The sequence below is a fragment of the Maniola jurtina genome, chromosome 13 (genome assembly GCF_905333055.1).
Source record: "Maniola jurtina chromosome 13, ilManJurt1.1, whole genome shotgun sequence".
Classification (NCBI taxonomy): domain Eukaryota; kingdom Metazoa; phylum Arthropoda; class Insecta; order Lepidoptera; family Nymphalidae; genus Maniola; species Maniola jurtina.
In genome coordinates, this window is record NC_060041.1 from 1,520,441 (window position 1) to 1,539,287 (window position 18,847).

The 18,847-nt window shown below is 35.1% G+C and overlaps 2 protein-coding genes across 4 annotated transcripts in view; one reads left to right on the plus strand and one right to left on the minus strand.

The window, feature by feature from the left end:
* The window catches only part of LOC123870675 (GPI transamidase component PIG-S), a 47,440-nt gene that overhangs the window by 16,722 nt on the left and 11,871 nt on the right, over positions 1–18,847 (minus strand). The window contains exon 1 of one of the 2 annotated variants that reach the window (XM_045914043.1): positions 1,672–1,760. The exons of the other annotated variant lie outside the window; for it this stretch is intronic. Within the exon in view, the coding sequence (XP_045769999.1) occupies positions 1,672–1,681 (10 nt within the window). The 5' untranslated portion in view covers positions 1,682–1,760. Of the gene's footprint in view, positions 1–1,671; positions 1,761–18,847 lie in introns of those variants that run through there. 2 annotated transcript variants of the gene reach the window in all.
* The window catches only part of LOC123870669 (protein I'm not dead yet), a 39,337-nt gene continuing 22,268 nt past the window's right edge, over positions 1,779–18,847 (plus strand). For both annotated transcript variants that reach the window (XR_006797120.1, XM_045914027.1), the window contains exon 1: positions 1,779–1,946. The gene's annotated coding sequence lies outside the window, so the exon portion shown is untranslated. The remainder of the gene's footprint in view (positions 1,947–18,847) is intronic.

An 18,847-nucleotide genomic window follows, 5' to 3' on the forward strand; every position in this document is an offset into this window, starting at 1 on the left:
CTCAGAGGGCGTAAGAAGAGGGGACGAGACAAATTATAAGAAGGGGCAGAGCGAGCCCCAAAAATCTATACTTCTATGAATAGGGTAACCATGAGTTTGTTCCCCAAACTTGTCCGGGGGTTTTTTGGGGCTAAAAATATTTTTTGGCCGAAAATTTAAAACTACAAATTATGTGAATAATATTTTTTTTATTGCAGTGTTTTTTAACAGTGTTGAAAACATTCTTCAACTTAGGAATAAACTTGACCGTTTTTGTTTGGGAAACCAGTGAAGCTCATTTCTCCATTGAATCATCATATAACTGAAAAATGTGCACATTAGATCGCTGCATTATCATATAAATAATCGACAATAGATTGTACATAAAATACAGGAACTGGAGACGCATATAAAACTAATCGTGATAATCTAATGTGAAATTAATTTTATTCCAGGTCTGTTTCGGTTGTCTTAGCGTCACAACATTAGAATAATGAACGAGTTGTAAACAAGTCTAACATCCAATGCCAATGGCTAGCTCGCCTTCCGCAGTTTTATATATTTCTATAAAAAAAAACTATTTTTCGGCTACCATTGCGTTGCGTAACAAAACTGACTTCTTTTAATAAACTCTTCAAAGCCCTACAACCAAAGATATTATTTTCGTAGCGTCCGGATTGTCTGACTTAATATGTAATATACTAGTTGATCCACCCGGCTAGTTGTTGCATAATATATAGTTTATATTACGTCTGGATAAAGTAGCTTTTTAAAGGTGAAAGAATTATTATTAAAGGTTCAGAAGTTTCGAATTGCAATTACTTATCGATTACAAACAATACATATTATATACTTTTATATTATTAGTAAAGAAGTATAGATTCTATCATCCCATATTTTAAAACTCAATGTTTATTACAAGACACAATAGCAGATAAACTAAAAAGCTAAAATGTAAACACATACATATGCAGTCATGCAAAATTTGTCATGATTTGACAAATTTTTTCCTTGTGTGAGTGCGCATAATAAAATGGGCGCGTCAGAAATAGCAAGCTGTGATTGGTTCAGATTGTGGCGCTATCATGGCGTGGACTTTTTGTTCTTTGAGGTTAATTTAATTGACCATGGAAATACCACGAACGTAGCATATACTCGTAGCTACATATTATTTTCAATAAAATACTATTTAGGTCATCAAATTAAATCATTTTTGAATAAAACTTGTATCTAATTCTTCAATATAACTATACCAAATTTTCGAATTGGATTCATACACTAGAGTGCAAAGGGTCAATAAACTGTATTGCAAGTTCATTACTATCACATAATTTAAAATATGATTCTATGTGCATACTACATAATAATCCAAATTCGAGGGACATATTAACAACAACTTATGTGTTGCTAACTTTTAAAATATTCCATAACATTTGGAACATTTAAATATCTTCAAAACTCTTCCATGCCCACTATCTACAAAAGCAAAAGTATTTAACTTTACTGTTACCTTATATGTAACGGTACCATATACCTATCAACATAACTAGTCTGTCCAATCCCATATAAGTCCGACAACTGTCATAGCAGGTGTTCAAACAAGTTCTACTTTGCAATTACATCAATCACGTTTTTAAACATTTACCTATTTATCGAAAAGCACGCGGTCTACACACAAAATGCTATACCAACCTCCTTGCATCACGTGGATTTATCGACCAGGGTTCACGCACTAATGAAAAAAAAAACAAACGTCAACGCGTCCCTACTGCAAGCGCGGGAATACTGGGTGAAAAAACAATACCCAGCCAGTCTGTGGCCGCGACGCGCTCCGCTCGTACGTACGCGGTCGAAAAATCCCACAAAGTTAAAACTTATGTGCATTAAATTATAAAGTTTGGTGACGTGATATTCGCCTGAGCAAACATCCAAATCTTCCAAAGGCGAAGCGGATTTCTCGAAAACTGGTTAGTTTCATATATTATTAGGTTATATTTAAATGGCTTCTTAGCAGGTGGATTTAGGAGTACGCATGATATTTACGATATTACACATAATTATAATGTGTACGTTTAAGGAAGTTGGTTAAAGCATTGGAATTTTGAAAAGCTAATTCCAACTTGTTAGGTACACATAGAAATAATGAATGTAAATATAAATTAGTAAAGTTAAATACATAATATTATATATGTCGTCACTAATTTATATAAATTTATAAAACACAATAAATTCATATATGTATTTATAAATTACCAGTAAAATATTAACCGGATACATCCATTATTTTACCTCCAATAAATAGGTTTTTTTTTAATTTTTAATTTTTTTTGAGTTTTAGAATGAAAATGGCTACACACACTGCATATATATTATCTGTATTATATTTTAAGAAGTTTTCAGAAGTAAATCATAGCTTTGAAACGGAAAGAAAAATAACTATACCTATGCATAATTTTTTTTTTAATAAATAATTAGTAATGTATGAACAACATATTATATTTATTTGCCTAGCTAGTCATTTTAAAATCGATTAGTTTTATTTCATCATAACATAGGTATCTACTTAGTATACAAACTCGATACAAATGCAAAAAGCTTGACAATAAATAATTGTAACAGTAAAACAATGACAGTACTACTTAATTAAATTAAAAAAACGGCATAGTAATTACTTCGTAAACGTCATACATTCAAATCACTTGAATAAATATCTAAACACCTACTATATATAAAGTATGTGTATTTCTATAAATACTAATTCAATTGATTGATTGCATTGCATTGTTAAAAACGTTCTGTAATTGTATATTAATATTTTATTGACTATATTTCTATATATTATCTGGCTACTTTAATATAACAAATATTTTATTTGTTTCAAGGGATAGTTCTAGGTCACCAAATATAAACCCGCATTTGACGTTACTTTCCGTCTACATAGTTATATTTTTGTAAGCAGTAGGTAAAAGACAAAAAGTTGTCTTAAGTAAGAGAAGTCACCTTAGCACCCTCTTCAGTCTTCATACAAACGTAGTTTGGTTTTCATTTGAAATAATTAACCATTAAAACTTACGTACTTACTCAAAACATAAGCTCAAAAAACAAAAAAGAAGAATATTAAAATTACCAAACCTTTGTTTTAACATCAAAAACTTGATTCGATATTCAAAACGTCACACAAGCTATTCAAATATTTTTTTTCTACAAATCAATTGAAAATGTCGCGTTTGGCTGCAAGCTCAAGGTTGATAAAATGTAGTAAAAGGCTAAAAAAACATGCGTAAAACCGACACAAGTAGGGTGGCCATTCCTCTGAATTGCCCCGGAATTGTCCTGATTTTGGACAACGCGTACATCTTAGGAGTCGAAATAATGCGTTGTATATATAATTGTTACAAATCTTACAAATATGAAAATCAAAACATTGATAGTAATTTTATTGATATCCGATAATGATGACCGATATGTATTTGTGATGAACATATTCATTTAAAACTAAAAATAGTTTAAAATCAGGATTTATTGATGTTAGCCCGAATAGCTTCGAACCCATCCGGGGTCCTTTTTCTTATGGACTTAGCTCGCTACGCGTCTGAGTCCCTATGGAAAAAGACTAACTAGGTGAGTATTATAGCCGTAATAATCTATACCTATAATGGAAGTCACTCATGATAGTTCGTTAAAATGGGACTTACATAAGTAGGTAAATAAATAAGAATTACTTATATATACATATTATAACTAATTAGTAAATGGTTGGTAAAAGCTAATCACTTATCACTGGTAGTTAATTAACAAAACTAAAAAAAGAATAACGTTAGTTTAAATAATCTGTTACGATTAAATATTTCTTGTAGTAGGTACCTAGTTATTTTTTGTAATAGGTACCTATATCTACTTTACTACTAGGCTACTTATCGATTTGGGTAGGTACGGCAAATTAAAGGTATTAAAATAATCCTAAAACAAGTGTAAATTAAAAATTTTCAACACCCCCGACAAATCATTTTCAAATAAATAATTATGTATATCTAGGCAACGTCCATCTTGACAGCTTGACATTTGTCAATTGACACTTGAATATTATGAACCTAAGGGTTATCTAACCTTCTTTTCTAGAAAACTAGAAAATAGCTGATAACTTCTAAACGGCTGAACCAATTTTTTTGGATTATAGCTAAGAACACTCTCGATCAAGCCACCTTTCAAACAAAAAAAAGTAAATTAAAATCGGTTCATTCGTTTAGGCGCTACGATGCCACAGACAGATACACAGATACACAGATACACAGATACACACGTCAAACTTATAACACCCCTCTTTTTGGGTCGGGGGTTAATAAAGTATGTACCTACTATTATTTTTATTACTAATACTAATTGATTTCTTAGTCACATTCGTAAGCATCTCTCTTTTCATGATCATCTCGGCCCAATACTGAGCACGGATCTCCTCTCAGAATGAGAAGAAATTAGTAAGTGTCGATTGTCGGCCTTCACTCACCTTTGGAAACATCATGGTCAATGGAGAACTCTCATAATATGATGGATATCATTAATATATCAAATAACTTTCTTTCATCCAAGAACAATTAAAAAAAAAATTAACAGACTTCATTAATTTATAATTTATTTAATAGTTAGCTGGTTTTCCGTAAAATTTCCTACAAGATGCATTTTGTAGTTCATTTTCAAGATACTTTACAGAGTACAAAGTGCAAAGCATAGGAATATTTCTTAATGGATACAATATAGTACAAAGAGCATATTTCTATAGACTCCCTCCATTCAGTGGCGTAACCATTTACCATACGTTATCTGCACGTGCATCCGACGACAGCGGAAACTATTCGATACTCAAAATATTATTACATACATATAAAATTATTCATGGTATTTAAATAAAATTCCGTCAAATGCGAGTCAGACTCGCTCACGAAGGGTTCCGTACCATTATACAAGAAATAATAAATAATTTTTATGGCGGCCATTTTGTTATTTTTATTAAATAGTTGCTATAGCGGCAATAGTATGTATTTAGTAGTAATATAAATACACATTCTGTGAAAATTTCAGCTCTAGCCCGTTGAAAGACAAACAGAAGGATGGACAGCGGAGCTTAGTAATAGGACACCGTTGACACTCTTTGGAAACGGAATCCTAAAAGTTAGAACGAACTAATTTTTGCCCACGATTGACCTAGTTGAAGCGAGATAGGGTCTTAGGCCCAACGCACACCAACAGAGAGGAGCGGAGGCGACGCGCAAAACTTTTTATAGTGATAGCCTAGTGGTCAACACGTCGTCGGCCTCCTATTCGAGGGGTCCAAGGTTCTATCCCGGGCACACACATCGTTACTTTTCGGGAGTTATATGTGTCTTTTTAACCCCCGACCCAAAAAGAGGGGTGTTATAAGTTTGACGTGTGTATCTGTGTATCTGTTTGTGGCATCGTAGCTCCTAAACTAATGAACCGATTTTAATTTAGTTTTTTATGTTTGAAAGGTGGCTTGATCGAGAGTGTTCTTAGCTATAATCCAAGAAAATCGATTCAGCCGTTTGAAAGTTATCAGTTCTTCTAGTTACTGTAACCTTCACTTGTCGGGGGTGTTATAAATTTTTAATTTACACTGGTATATATTTAAGATAATAGCTGAGACATGGGCCTAAATTCTATAATCTATAGTATGTAGATAACATAATATAGCGCATTACGTCACGGCTAGATCACAAAAGCGGTGTGGACAATGTCAAGGGTAACCAGTAGGTATGGCTCAGTAATGACTTAAGATCGCCTTGTCCTAGCAGTTAACGCAAAGTACAAACTGAACACGCTTCAAGACGGATAGATTACAAAGAAAACATTATTCAGCTCATTTTATCCATATCTAATCAAAGTTTCTCAAGTTATGAATAGAATTATTACGATATGCATCAGAAAGGTTCGGATTTTACATGGATCGAGAGTTTATACTATAGGGAATTCTAGGAGAATTCTCAACCAGTAAATAAACGGCCAAAAATGTGATCAAACCTACCGACCGAATTTCGGCTATGGCAGACAAACTCCACAAAGATCTACGCAAAAGTTTACCTACTAATGTAAACTGTTTTCATACGTTTATCTGCAGAAGTTACCAGTGGAACACTGTCAATTCGTTGCCGGCTCTTATACATTTATATGCGTAGTTTGTAGAGTACTTTGTTGGGATTTGAGGAAATCAGCTACTAAATTATAAATTAGCAAACAGTGAAACAAAATGGGATATTCAACTATATAACAGGTAAGCAAACAATAAATAAATATAATAATTAGCCTAAGACCCTTAATATAAACCACGACAAATAAAAGATGATGGTTCTATCGGTGGATATTCTTGAAGTATGATGCATAATTTTATAGACGTGGTCGTATACATCTATAAGGACAAAAACATTGCCTACTATAAAATTAGAAGTGACGCATACAAAATCCACATAAAAGGTGTCGATTGATTTGGACACAACTACCAATAAACTAAACCAGATAAGTACAGGATATTGATCGGTTTCTTTACGAGGAATCAAATTACAATCGTCCAGTTTTGGAATGGTCCAGTTTATACATAAACTTTTATATAAAAGCTCAAAATTCCAAAACAATAATGGACTTGACTTGGGCATAAAAATTATAAAACCTACTTTGATGGAAAATAATGGTCCATTTCAAGAAGCCCATGTCAATGTTTTGAATTTTCAATTTTCACAAAAAAGACTTAGGGACCTTTTGAACTGGACCATTATTTTCCATCAAAATGAAGCTGTCTGATTGGTGGGTTTTACGCATATCACGAACTACATATTCGCACATTCCTGATGGGGAAACAGCCTAAAAAGCGCACATCTACGTAAACGGGCACGATATTTATTTCCTTAATGAAATCCCACTCTAGATGCAGAGGAATGACGTCCAATAGTAGATACCTATTATACCAACAGGAAACTGAAATATGAATAACAAACTAATTTTCCTTTACCACAATTAGAATACGTCTTAAATGATTGTGAAGCACAGGCGAAGGGTATCAATTTATAGCTGTATTTATTCATTTTCAGGGTTCCGTACCTCAATAGGAAAAAGGAATCCTCATATTATGAAAAAAATACCGCTCCCTTCCTAATCTCCGAGGGTCTGTAGTGCTCTCCCCTGGAACTCCTCTCCCACGGCACGCGATTTTATTATAATAAATCAATGTGCGTTAGGCATAAAAACGTGTTTTTTTCTGAAGTATAAAAAAATTAAATTAATTACTTATATTTTAGATGTTATCAATTATAAGCTTTAAAGTACTTACCTAAGTCTTTACATTTGCCTAACCTACATAAAGGGACCGTGTACCGAATTCATAATCACGTTACATCTGTTTAAATAGGTAGGTACATTATTACGGCTTCAAATATTTGGTTTGGGTATCAAGGGATAATAATGTGATAAGACAATCGCGGCGGAACAAATATTAATTTGTCTACACGTGGTCTACACATTGTATTCTGGTCTGACACATTGTTGATGAGAGACGAGAGACGAGACACTTGATTTGAATAGATGTGGTTATTCATAATAATTATGCACGGAACCCTAAAAGAGCGAGGCCCTACTCGCACTTGACCGATTTTTTTATAACTATCTCCTTTGTCCCGTGCATTTTCGGGATGGGATAACATCAAAAACCTGTTCAATTATAAATTATTCATCAGTTTCACTGACGAACTTCAGTTTATATAGCTCAAAATTTAAAAACCCCCGACACAAACACCTCTATATGAAAACTAGAAAAGAGCTGATAACTTTAAACGGCTGAACCGATTTTCTTGGATTATAGCTAAGAACACTCTCGATCAAGCCACCTTTCAAACAAAAATAAACTAAATTTAAATCGGTTCATTCGTTTAGGAGTTACGATGCCACAGACAGATACACAGATACACACGTCAAACTTATAACACCCCTCTTTTTGGGTCGGGGGTTAATTATAAACAAAAGAACAAAGAACGTTTGAGCTTTCCTGGTTTTCATTCACGCGTGACAAAGAGCAAGGTTATGGTTATATACCTGTATACAGTATGTACATCTACCGAAAATAATCGCAAACAAGCAAAAAGTAGGTCAGGACGTTGACCTACAATCGTAAGTAAACAAGAACATCTAAGAAATGTTACCGAAGAAATTGAATCGTAAGAAACAATTCAATAAGAGAGGGAAGGAATTCTAATTTACAGTCTTTGATTTTACGTCACAGTAGCCTAATATTTGACATACCGTCGATTCAGAATCAAACCGAGAGTTACCACACTCTAGTTCACTCTGGCAGTATTAAATGCTGTAGGTTTATCTTTGATTACTATATAAAGAATTTTAATAGAGATGGAAATAGATTTTTTGTTGCAATTTGCAATGGAATGTTGTTTTATATAAATTACTTGTTAAATGACTACGTGATAAGTGCCCTCTTCTACAGTTTATATCTTTTAAATTGCCACCTTTATAAAACCTAAATATACAAGTTTAAATTAAAAATTTATAACACCCCCGACAAGTGAAGGTTATAATAGCTAGAAAAGAGCTGATAACTTTCAAACGGTTTAACCGATTTTATTGGATTATAGCTAAGAACACTCTCGATCAAGCCACCTTTCAAACAAAGAAAAAAAAAATTGGTTGATTAGTTTAGGAGCTAAGATGCCACAGACAGATACACAGATACACACATCAAACTTATAACACTCTTTTTGGGTCGGGGGTTAAAAAGGAAAAGCTGACTGACGGACTGACTGATCTATCAATGCACAGCTCAAACTATTGGACGGTCGCGCTGAAAGGCACCCAGATAGCTATTATTACGACATCCGCTAAGAAAGGATTCTTGAAAATTTTACTAGGGTAAAATATGGGTTTGAAATTAGGGGTTTGAAATTTGTGTAGACCACACGGACGAAGTCAGAGGCATAAGCTTCTTTATTATAAGCTGTCTGTTAGCTGTAGGTAGCTGTTATTTGCAGGCTCCTAAAAGTTTTAGTCTATTTCCAATATAAATGAAAAATAGAAAGAGTTTCTTCAGACAAACTTTTATAAGGGTTTTTGAATCCTTAAGGGAATTAATTTTATTTACCACTGCATGGTTCAAAATGCCCTTATAGTGTCTCAATTAAATTAAAATATATTGTAGGATAGGTATATTCAGTATGTTTATGTTAAGTAGGTGCATACATTTTTTAAAATAAAATAAGTCATGATTTATTACGCATATATGTAATAGAAAATAAATTATAAACTTACATGCGAAACTTCTTATTGTTTTGTTAAACAAAGTAAAATACGCAATTTGAATTCTGCTCATTTTCCTCATTTAGTCAGACTGTACATAATATGTTATTACTTACAAGAATATGTAGAGTTAACTTCAATTTATGTGAAACCTTTGTAGTCAACTACTTTTAGTCAAATACAATAGAATTGACATGGATATTATGCTGCTAATCCTACTATGGTTCGAAGAAAAATACAAAACAACAAGTGCGAGTCAGACTCGCGCACTGAGGGTTCCGTACTCGGGTATTTTTTCCAACACTTTGCACGATAAACCAAAAACTATCATACATAAAAATAAATAAAAATCTGTTTTTGAATGTATACGTAAAGCCCTTTCATATGATATCCCACTTGGTATAGTTATCTTACTTTGAAAATTGAAACACATTTTAATTTTTTTTTAATAATGTAACCACATATTCGTGGTTTTCAGATTTATTTCTGTACTTGTGCTATAAGACCTACCTACCTGCCAAATTTCATGATTCTAGGTCAGCGGAAAGTACCCTTTAGGTTTCTCGACAGACAGACAGACAGACAGACAACAAAGTGATCCTATAAGGGTTCCGTTTTTCCTTTTGAGGTACGGAACCCTAAAAATTAAGTAACATAATTAAGCTATTTGAATACGGTTTTGATTTGTTTTGCTTTTGCCCCCAAGATTTTCGACCCCACCGGTCGGCAGTAAGAGATGCTCTAATGTCCACGCCACATTAACGGCCAACAACGCGATGTTCAACGGCGTTTCCTGTTAAACCACAGGTTAAACGTAGATGTAGCCGCGATAAACGTACAACGGCATTCACAATGCCGTTTTGCGATAGACGATTTTAACCCCAATTCTATTGGCATTAGACGTTAACCTTAACCTGCGGGTTAATATTATCTCTCTGTCTCTGACCTATACTTAGATGACAAAGGATTGTTGTATGAGTCACGGAATTTGAAACAGGGAATCGTTAATTTATTTTATTTATTTTATTTAATATTATTTATTTAAGCAACAAAGGCCCACAATATTGTGTTAGTAAACATCTTAACCTATGTTAGTAACTAAATTATAATGTAATGTATGTTAGTAAGATACTTATTCTATGTTAGTTAATATAATTAATATACTTATTAACTAATGCAGACATCCAGTGCGCTTTGAGAGCGCTGTCCTGTCTGTCTGCTATCACCTTCAGGATAATGTTGGGACTTCTCTCCAGCCTGCTTTTAATTGAGGCGATCCGTTTCCGCATTATTGCGAAGAAACCGTCTACACGGTTCTCCGCAAACATACCGGACGCGCTACAGTATCGAGTTAATACACTTCGCTTCTGTTCCACGAATCACCTTGAGTATACAACCCTTTGTATGATCGGTACAGAACTTGTTATTGTAAACTATCAGACATCTTGTTTGATTCATTTGATAACTTTCTTTAGTTGTATTAACCTCTCTTCTTCTGGTGGTTAAGACGTGGTGGCCTCTTATTTGGGGGCCTGGGGTTCGATTCCGGGCATGCACCTTTGACTGTTCCGAGTTATGTCCGTTGATGGTTTTAAAGAATTAAATATCACTAGCTTTAACAATGAAGAATGAATTTAATAATGTTCTCAAAAGTTCACAGTGAAGTAGAAGTTTGGCCACAGTACGTGCATTTTTTTAATCCCCGACCGAAAAAGAGGGGTGTTATAAGTTTGACATGTGCATCTGTGTATCTGTTTATCTGTGTATCTCTCTGTAGCATCGTAGCTCCTAAACTAATGAGCCGATTTTAATTTAGTTTTTTTTTTGTTTGAAAGGTGGCTCGATCGAGAGTGTTCTTAGCTATAATCCAAAAAAATCGGTTCAGCCGCTTGAAAGTTATCAGCTCTTTTCTAGTTACTGTAACCTTCACTTGTCAGGGGTGTTATAAATATAAATTTTTAATTTTCACTTGTTAAATATAAATGTACTTATATCTAAAGTGTACGTAGGTACATAGTCCAAAGAAGACTTTTGTGTCACCAATTGAGTAAATAGAACATTGCGTGCAATGTCGACCAACATAAATGCATCATTCGAATATTTACATTATAATACTTACATTACATGTATTTTACAATATTCTAATAATAGATTATATTGCTAGTTATATGTCCCGTAGGAACTCTTTAATTTTTCGGGATATAAAAAGGCTAGGTACCTACTTTATATCCCGAAAAATCGTAGAGTCCTTCAATGAGATTCGCATAATAAGTTAGGCGTTTACGATATCGAATGTCGCTTATTATATTGCGGAGTCAATATCAAAGGTTAAGTGTCTCTTTTAATTAGGTGCACTATTATTAGCTGGTATCTATTAATTAACCAAGTTTACAATTCATCGCTAATGCATAATTTTTCGCTTGAACAATTGCTAATGGGGATGATGACTACTAGTCAAATCAGTGGCTTTTTCTCAAACGTCAAACCGCTCGCTTAGGGAGCTTGTACGAAGTTCATAGACGTGACGTCATAGACATTTGGCATAATTGGACGTACTTTTTTAGTTAAATCGATAATTTAAAATAGTAGCAAACTTAAAACTAACATCGAACGTGGATTTTACGAATTTTGGAAGTTCCTCTATTTAATGACTCCTAAGAAATAATTTATTTTAGACATAGGCATCATCCCGATTCTCAAGTGTTTGGGCTTTAGGAACAGTGATATCATCGAACACCGCGTCCAGGTCGATTGGAAGACACACGTTGACGTGGCCTGGTCTCCAACTAGATGGGTGCACTTCTTCCGTTTCAATACGGTGTCGTATTATGCCTAGGTGTATAAAGAGTAATAAAATCTTCGACACACTTGGAAACAAGAAACCTCTGATATAATCGCGCGACGCGACGCACCAAATTCGTTTCGTACGAGTATAATCAAAGTATAATATGATAATATGGTATCAGGCGTTATTCGTGGATGGTCTTTACTGTGAATCAAGTCCACACAACACGGCGCCTGCGCAATTAGACTGATACACGTGAAAGCTCTTGCACTTACCTATGGTCTATTTCGCAACTGTGTTAACTTATCTCGGGTTAAACTTCATTTCTAGGCATAAACAAGATTTCTCATTCGTAGCATGCACTACTAGAATATGGAATGCTCCTCTAAATTCCCGATTTTTTAAAATAAAAATAGCGAGCAAACGAGCAGGCGGGACACCTGATGTTAAGTGATTCCCGCCGTCCATGAAAATTTGCAGTACCAGGGGAATCAGCAATGCTTTGCCGGCCTTTTAGGAATTTGTTGGTCCGCCCCTTAGATAACCCAATGTTTTAATTAAAGCCCCGGCTTATGTAACTATGGCACTCTCTAGGTCTTTAACTATACCCATCACTATACCCGTGCAAAAAATCCGTTAATTGAAGTACTAAGTAAGTAATTGAAGTACACACAAAGATGAATGAATGAATGAATTAGTGAGAATAAATAAATTTAAAAAAAAAGAAACCAATAAACTATTAAACAGACGCACTTTCGAATATAAAAAATATGGGAAATGAAGGGTAGTGATTGGTACCTATTAAGTTGTAGCTACCTACCGGGTACCGGGTGGCGTACTCTTAATTTAGTTTAAAGGCGAACCTAAAATAGAAAACTAATCACACGCAGTCGTAACTCATTCATCATAATCAATCTTTCCAATCAGATGACGTCATACTTCCGGCAAATAAAGATGATGAAAATGCTAATAAAGTCTCAAGTGATAAAATAAAAGCCTATGACTAGTATAGCGTATAGCCTAGCTATACACAACGCGCGATGAAACATTACCAGCGTGGTTTCTAGAACTTATTATGTGGTCGACATCCAATCTACTACTGAGCACGGGTATCTTCTCAGAATAAGAAAGGTTTAGGTCATAATTCACCACGCTGGCCAAACGCGGGACAAACTTCGTACACCTTTGAGAACATTATGGAGAACTCTTAGGGGTGGAGATTTCCACATGATTTTAACTGCAGATATGTAACTGCTTAAAATGCACAAACTAGCTAAAGTTTGTGCATGCCCTGGACCGAATCCTGAACCCTCCGTCCTCCTCCCCCAACTAGGAGGTCTTAACCACTAGGCTATCACCGCTTCATACAGCTTCGCACCATGTTTCATACGGCTCCTTGTAGATTGTACACCCGTACGCGCGCGTTCTGTATGACATTCTGCCTTGCACCGCGTGGGGACAAGATTCAAATTAACCAGGAAAGAAAGGTATGTGACAGGCACGGAGGTCGAATGACCTGTTTTGAACAAATAAAAACCGAAGTCTTATCGCTGAATTACAAGGAAATGAAATAAAACAATAACGAATTAGTTTTATTGTACCTAACTACTTCATGGCCATTTCTAGTTGTTTCTAGTACAGACTTTGTAACTTTCTAAATTATTTCGCATTAGTATTTGGACATTTTTATTGAATATGTTTTCAAAGTAAACACTGACAGACAGACAGACAATAAAGTGATGATATAAAGGTTCCTATTTTCCTTTTGAGTCAAAAACCGACGCGGACGTAGTCGCAACCGTCAACTAGTTTATAAAATGTTTATAAAATGTTCTTTCATCGTATTTCAAGATTAGAAATAATGCAACGATTTAGAGAGGTTGGCTGCACACCAAAACCGGAGCTATTTTCAGCCAAGTAGTAACCTAGCAACAACTATTATAGTGATATATAAATAGATATCTCTACTTCCAGAGTAGGTAGGTATATTGAAACTACGGAATCGCAAAAGGATTATTTTAGTTTTTCATCTCCCAAGGCAAGGGACCCAGTGGCGTGCATGTTCTAGAGGCATAAAAGCACTGGTTACCCAAGTTGAAATATAATCATCTTTCATCATAACTATCAAGTAAGTAGGTAATCTAAACCCGTCTTAGCTTCGAACCCCGTGCACGCCACTGCCTGGGCTCTATGATTATTATGGTCGAAAAAGTTAGAATTTCTGTTCTTTAATCTTTTTGCTTTAATTTATTGTATTTAAAGTTAGTGATATTATAGCCATCTATGTAGAAGGATCTGGCTCCTGCATTATCATCCTAAGACAATACCTATCATTATGTGATTGATGGAACGGGTAACGACAATATATAATGAGGAAGAACTGAAAGAGAAAACATATAATATGTAGTAATAGAGCGAGAAAAGTAATACAAACACATCTTCGCCTATTTGGCCAAATCATTAAAATAAGTGTAAATTAAAAATATATAACACCCCCGACAAAGTATCTGAAATTTCCAAAACATCATTTTTAAATAAATAATTATGTATGTAGGCAACGTCCATCTTGACAGCTAGACATTTGTCAATTGACATAATATTATGAACCTAACGGTCTGTGACAAAGTTACAAGAAAACTAGAAAGAGCTGATAACTTTTAAACGGCTGAACCAATTTTGTTTGATTATAGCTAAGAACACTCTCGATCAAGCCACCTTTCAAATAAAAAAAACTAAAATAAAATCGGTTCATTCGTTTAGGCGCTACGATGCCACAGACAGATACACAGATACGCAGATACACACGTCAAACTTATAACACCCGTCTTTTTGGGTCGGGGGTTAATGACGTAACTCAAATCCCCTCCACAGATTTCCGTCATCCACTCCTTGGAAAGTACGGTTGGAGTGAAAGTATAGAGTAAATAGAGATTATTAGGTGCCTCTTTACCCACGATTAATGAATTAAGCCGGGTACACACGGTAGCGACTTTGGTCGACAGCGACTTGCTGGCGATGTAATATTTGCTGTGTGGATGTAAATATAACTGATGATTTTAAGCTTATTTCGTGGTTTAACGACATATTACATTATAGATAACGGGGTATACCTATATTACGTATAGTGTATATATACACAACTGAAATAGCTGTATTGTCATTTGTCACATGTCAGCGACATCGCGATTGCCGCTATTTTCACGTACTCAACTAAATCATCGCCACCGAGTCGCCATCGACCAAAGTCGCTACCGTGTGTATCCTGCTTTAGGAACACATGAGAAGCTTTCGGACGTGTGTCCGTGAAAATATCCTCTCGCCCATGATTGGGAATGTATTTATCATTAAGGCGATTTATACTTTAACTTTATCTAAATAAGGTAAGTTTTACAATGGCTAAGCGAATCGTGTAATTTATGATGACAAAACGTCAGCACAAAGTTTTGTTTTGTTTATTGCACCTTTTATAAGGGTACCAAGGTTATTGGAAGGAAACTGCACCTTTGCGCTTATTTTTTGTTGTGCTGCTGTAAACGATATGAAGTCGAAGCGAACATTTTTAGGGTTCCGTAGCCGAAGAGTGCCAACGGGACTCTATTACTAAGCGGTCGCTGTCTGTCCATCTCTCAGCGGGTTGTATATCATGAACCGTAATAGGTAGTGTTGAAATTTATCAAAGGCATTTATTTCGATTTCCATTATAACAACAAAAATAAAAATTTCTAAATGGTCACCATGTAAATTAATATATCATGTACGATGGTACGGAACATTTCGTGTACGAGTCCCACTCGCATTTGATCGGTTAATCTGTCAGATTTTGTATTTGACTACGAAAATAATATATTGTCACAAACGTAGCGTAATTTATCTAAGTTATTTACGTTAAGAGGGCTCTCTCCGTCACTCGTTTCATACAATCGTAGTTCCAGTTTCATTTGAATATTAAGCAACCAAAGTCTATGAAATTTTGCAGACATATTCTAGAAACTAATATCTATTTCTGTGGTTTTCCAGATTTCTGTTAAAATATTCGGTTTCAAAGTTACGCGGTCTTAAAAATTTTCATACAAATCTTTGAGCCCCTGTAATTTTAAAACTACATATTTTTAGAAAAATCTAAAACATCACAGACACAGATATTAGTTTCTAGAATATGTCTGCAAAATTTCATGGACTTCGGTTGCTTAATATTCAAATGAAATTGGAACTACGATTGTATGAAACGAGTGACGGAGAGAGCCCTGTTAACTGAAGTACTTACTTGAATAAGCTTACGTTTCTTTGTCTCTGTAGGCGTGACTAACGCAAATCTTATCTCATTGTTATCAAAACATGTCTATAATATTATGCTAGTAATAAATAACATGGCACCTTGCCTGCTGCCATGTGTATTATAGTAAAGGGGGTGTGACATGCCGGGTCAATGCTCGATGGTAATAAATACGAAGACATGTTTATAAATATCAAAGACTAGAGGATGCCGGCGACTTCGTTCGCGTAGATGTAGGTTTTTCAAAAATCCCGTGGGAACTCTTTGATTTTCCGGGTTAAAAAGTAGCCTGTATGCTAATCCAGGGTATAATCTATCTCCATTCTAAACAGCCCAATCCGTCCAGTACTTCTTGCGTGAAAGAGTAACACACACACACACATACACACACACACACACACACACACACATACACACAAACTTTCGCATTTATAATATTACTGTGATTTAGATGCAATGCACATCGACAGGGCCACGGTAATATTATCTTACCATTACCGTGACAGGGCTGAGGTACGTTATCTTAGCAGGCTGGGCTCATTTGGTCATGTGGCCAGAGAAATATACCTACGGTGGCGCGCCTTTTTGACGGCACTCGCGTAATTAGGGTTCCGTACCTCAAAAGGAAAAACGGAACCCTTATAGGATCACTTTGTTGTCTGTCTGTCAAGAAACCTATAGGGTAGGTACTTCCCGTTGACCTAGAATCATGAAATTTGGCAGGTAGGTAGGTCTTATAGCTCAAGTACAGTAATAAATTTGAAAACCGCGAATTTGTGGTTACTTCATTAAAAAAAAATTAAAATGTGTTTCAATTTTCAAAGTAAGATAACTATACAAAGTGGGGTATCATATGAAAGGGCTTTACCTGTACATTCTAAAACAGATTTTGATTTATTTTTATGCATAATAGTTTTTGAGTTATCGTGCAAAATGTTGGAAAAAATACCCGAGTACGGAACCCTCAGTGCGCGAGTCTGACTCGGACGGCCGGTTTTTTCTTATTTTGGGACTCTTCTTTTTTGAACAAAATATGAAGTAGTGTAAACTGCAGTCGGGTTTATTGAAAACTTTTTTAATTACTTTATCCCGCGCAAATACAAGAGTGAACAATGGACCTTGTTGGGAAAGCCAAATAATCTCGAAAGCATTAACCTTGATATCTACAGTTTATTTCGGGTGCGCGGCATGTTCCCCCGCCAATAACAGCATCGAGCCCTTGGATCTGCAGTGCCCAGTGCTTTGTGTTCAATCAAATGTTACGAGTCTGAAATAAATCAAAGTCAAAGTCATATTTTATTCAAAGTAGGTAGAATTGTACTCCTTTTGATGGTCGAAATTGTTAAAGTACGATATAGTTGTGATAATTAATTACGTAACTTAAAACTAAAGCTACGAGTGTTCCAAACGCGCCCAAGTCTGAGAAGAGCCCACAACAAACTCAGCCGGGTTTAGGTTAGTGCATTTCTCAGTTTTCGAAATCTGCTCATCTCAAACACGGTTCAGACACGCAAAGGTAGTATTGCATTTCTTTCGTGATTTTCCTTGTAAAGTACTTTAAAAGTGAATTACGGTGAATCACGATGATTATACAGTTTGCTTTATGAAAACTTGAAATTACTCTAGGTTATACAGTGTATTTGTTCAAACGGTTCTGCGATGGTCCTTCGAGTTCACAGAAGTTTTTAACGAATTCATTTCCGCGATCAGCTGTTTGCAGAGTTTTTAAGTACAATATTGGAGTTTTGAGAGAGATTGGAGAGATTTTTTTTAATTCATTATAGGCAAGCACTTGACCACAATCACACCTGATGGAAAGTGATGATGTGGCCTAAGATGGACGCGTTTACTAGAATTTGCCTATTGTCTCTTGTTTTAAAGATACCCGGATTTTAATTGGTAGGAAACAAAGATCGCGAAAGAGTATTCCAAACCTTAGCCTTACGTATGAGGAATGATGACAGTAGGTACGTCACGTTACCCCTAGGCCTAGCCTAATTTTTGTCAGCTATGTCGATTTCAGGATCAAACTGAGAGTCCGAAAGTTTTCTCACTATAGTAAATTCTGGCTGGCTGTATTTCTAGAGTTTGATACGCTCCGTCTAGTTATTAAAGTCAATAAAATGTTTTGGCAATGGAGCTCAATTAACAGCTCAAGCAGAGGCTCAACTGAGGACATGTGTGACATATTATAAAGACTCTCATTTATTTATTCTGACATTATTATTAGGGTTCCGTACCTCAAAAGGAAAGAAGAATAATCAGGTAGGTAGGTCGTATAGCACAAGTAAAGGAAAAAATCTGAAAACCGTGAATTTGTGGTTACATCACAAAAAAAAAAAAAACATTAAAATATGTTTGTGAACACATTATTAGTATTTTCAATTTTAAAAGTAAGATAACTATACCATGTGGGGTATCATATGAAAGGGCTTTACTTGTACATTCTATAACAGGTTTTAGTTATTTTTATGCATAATATTTATTGATTTATAGTCCAAAATGTC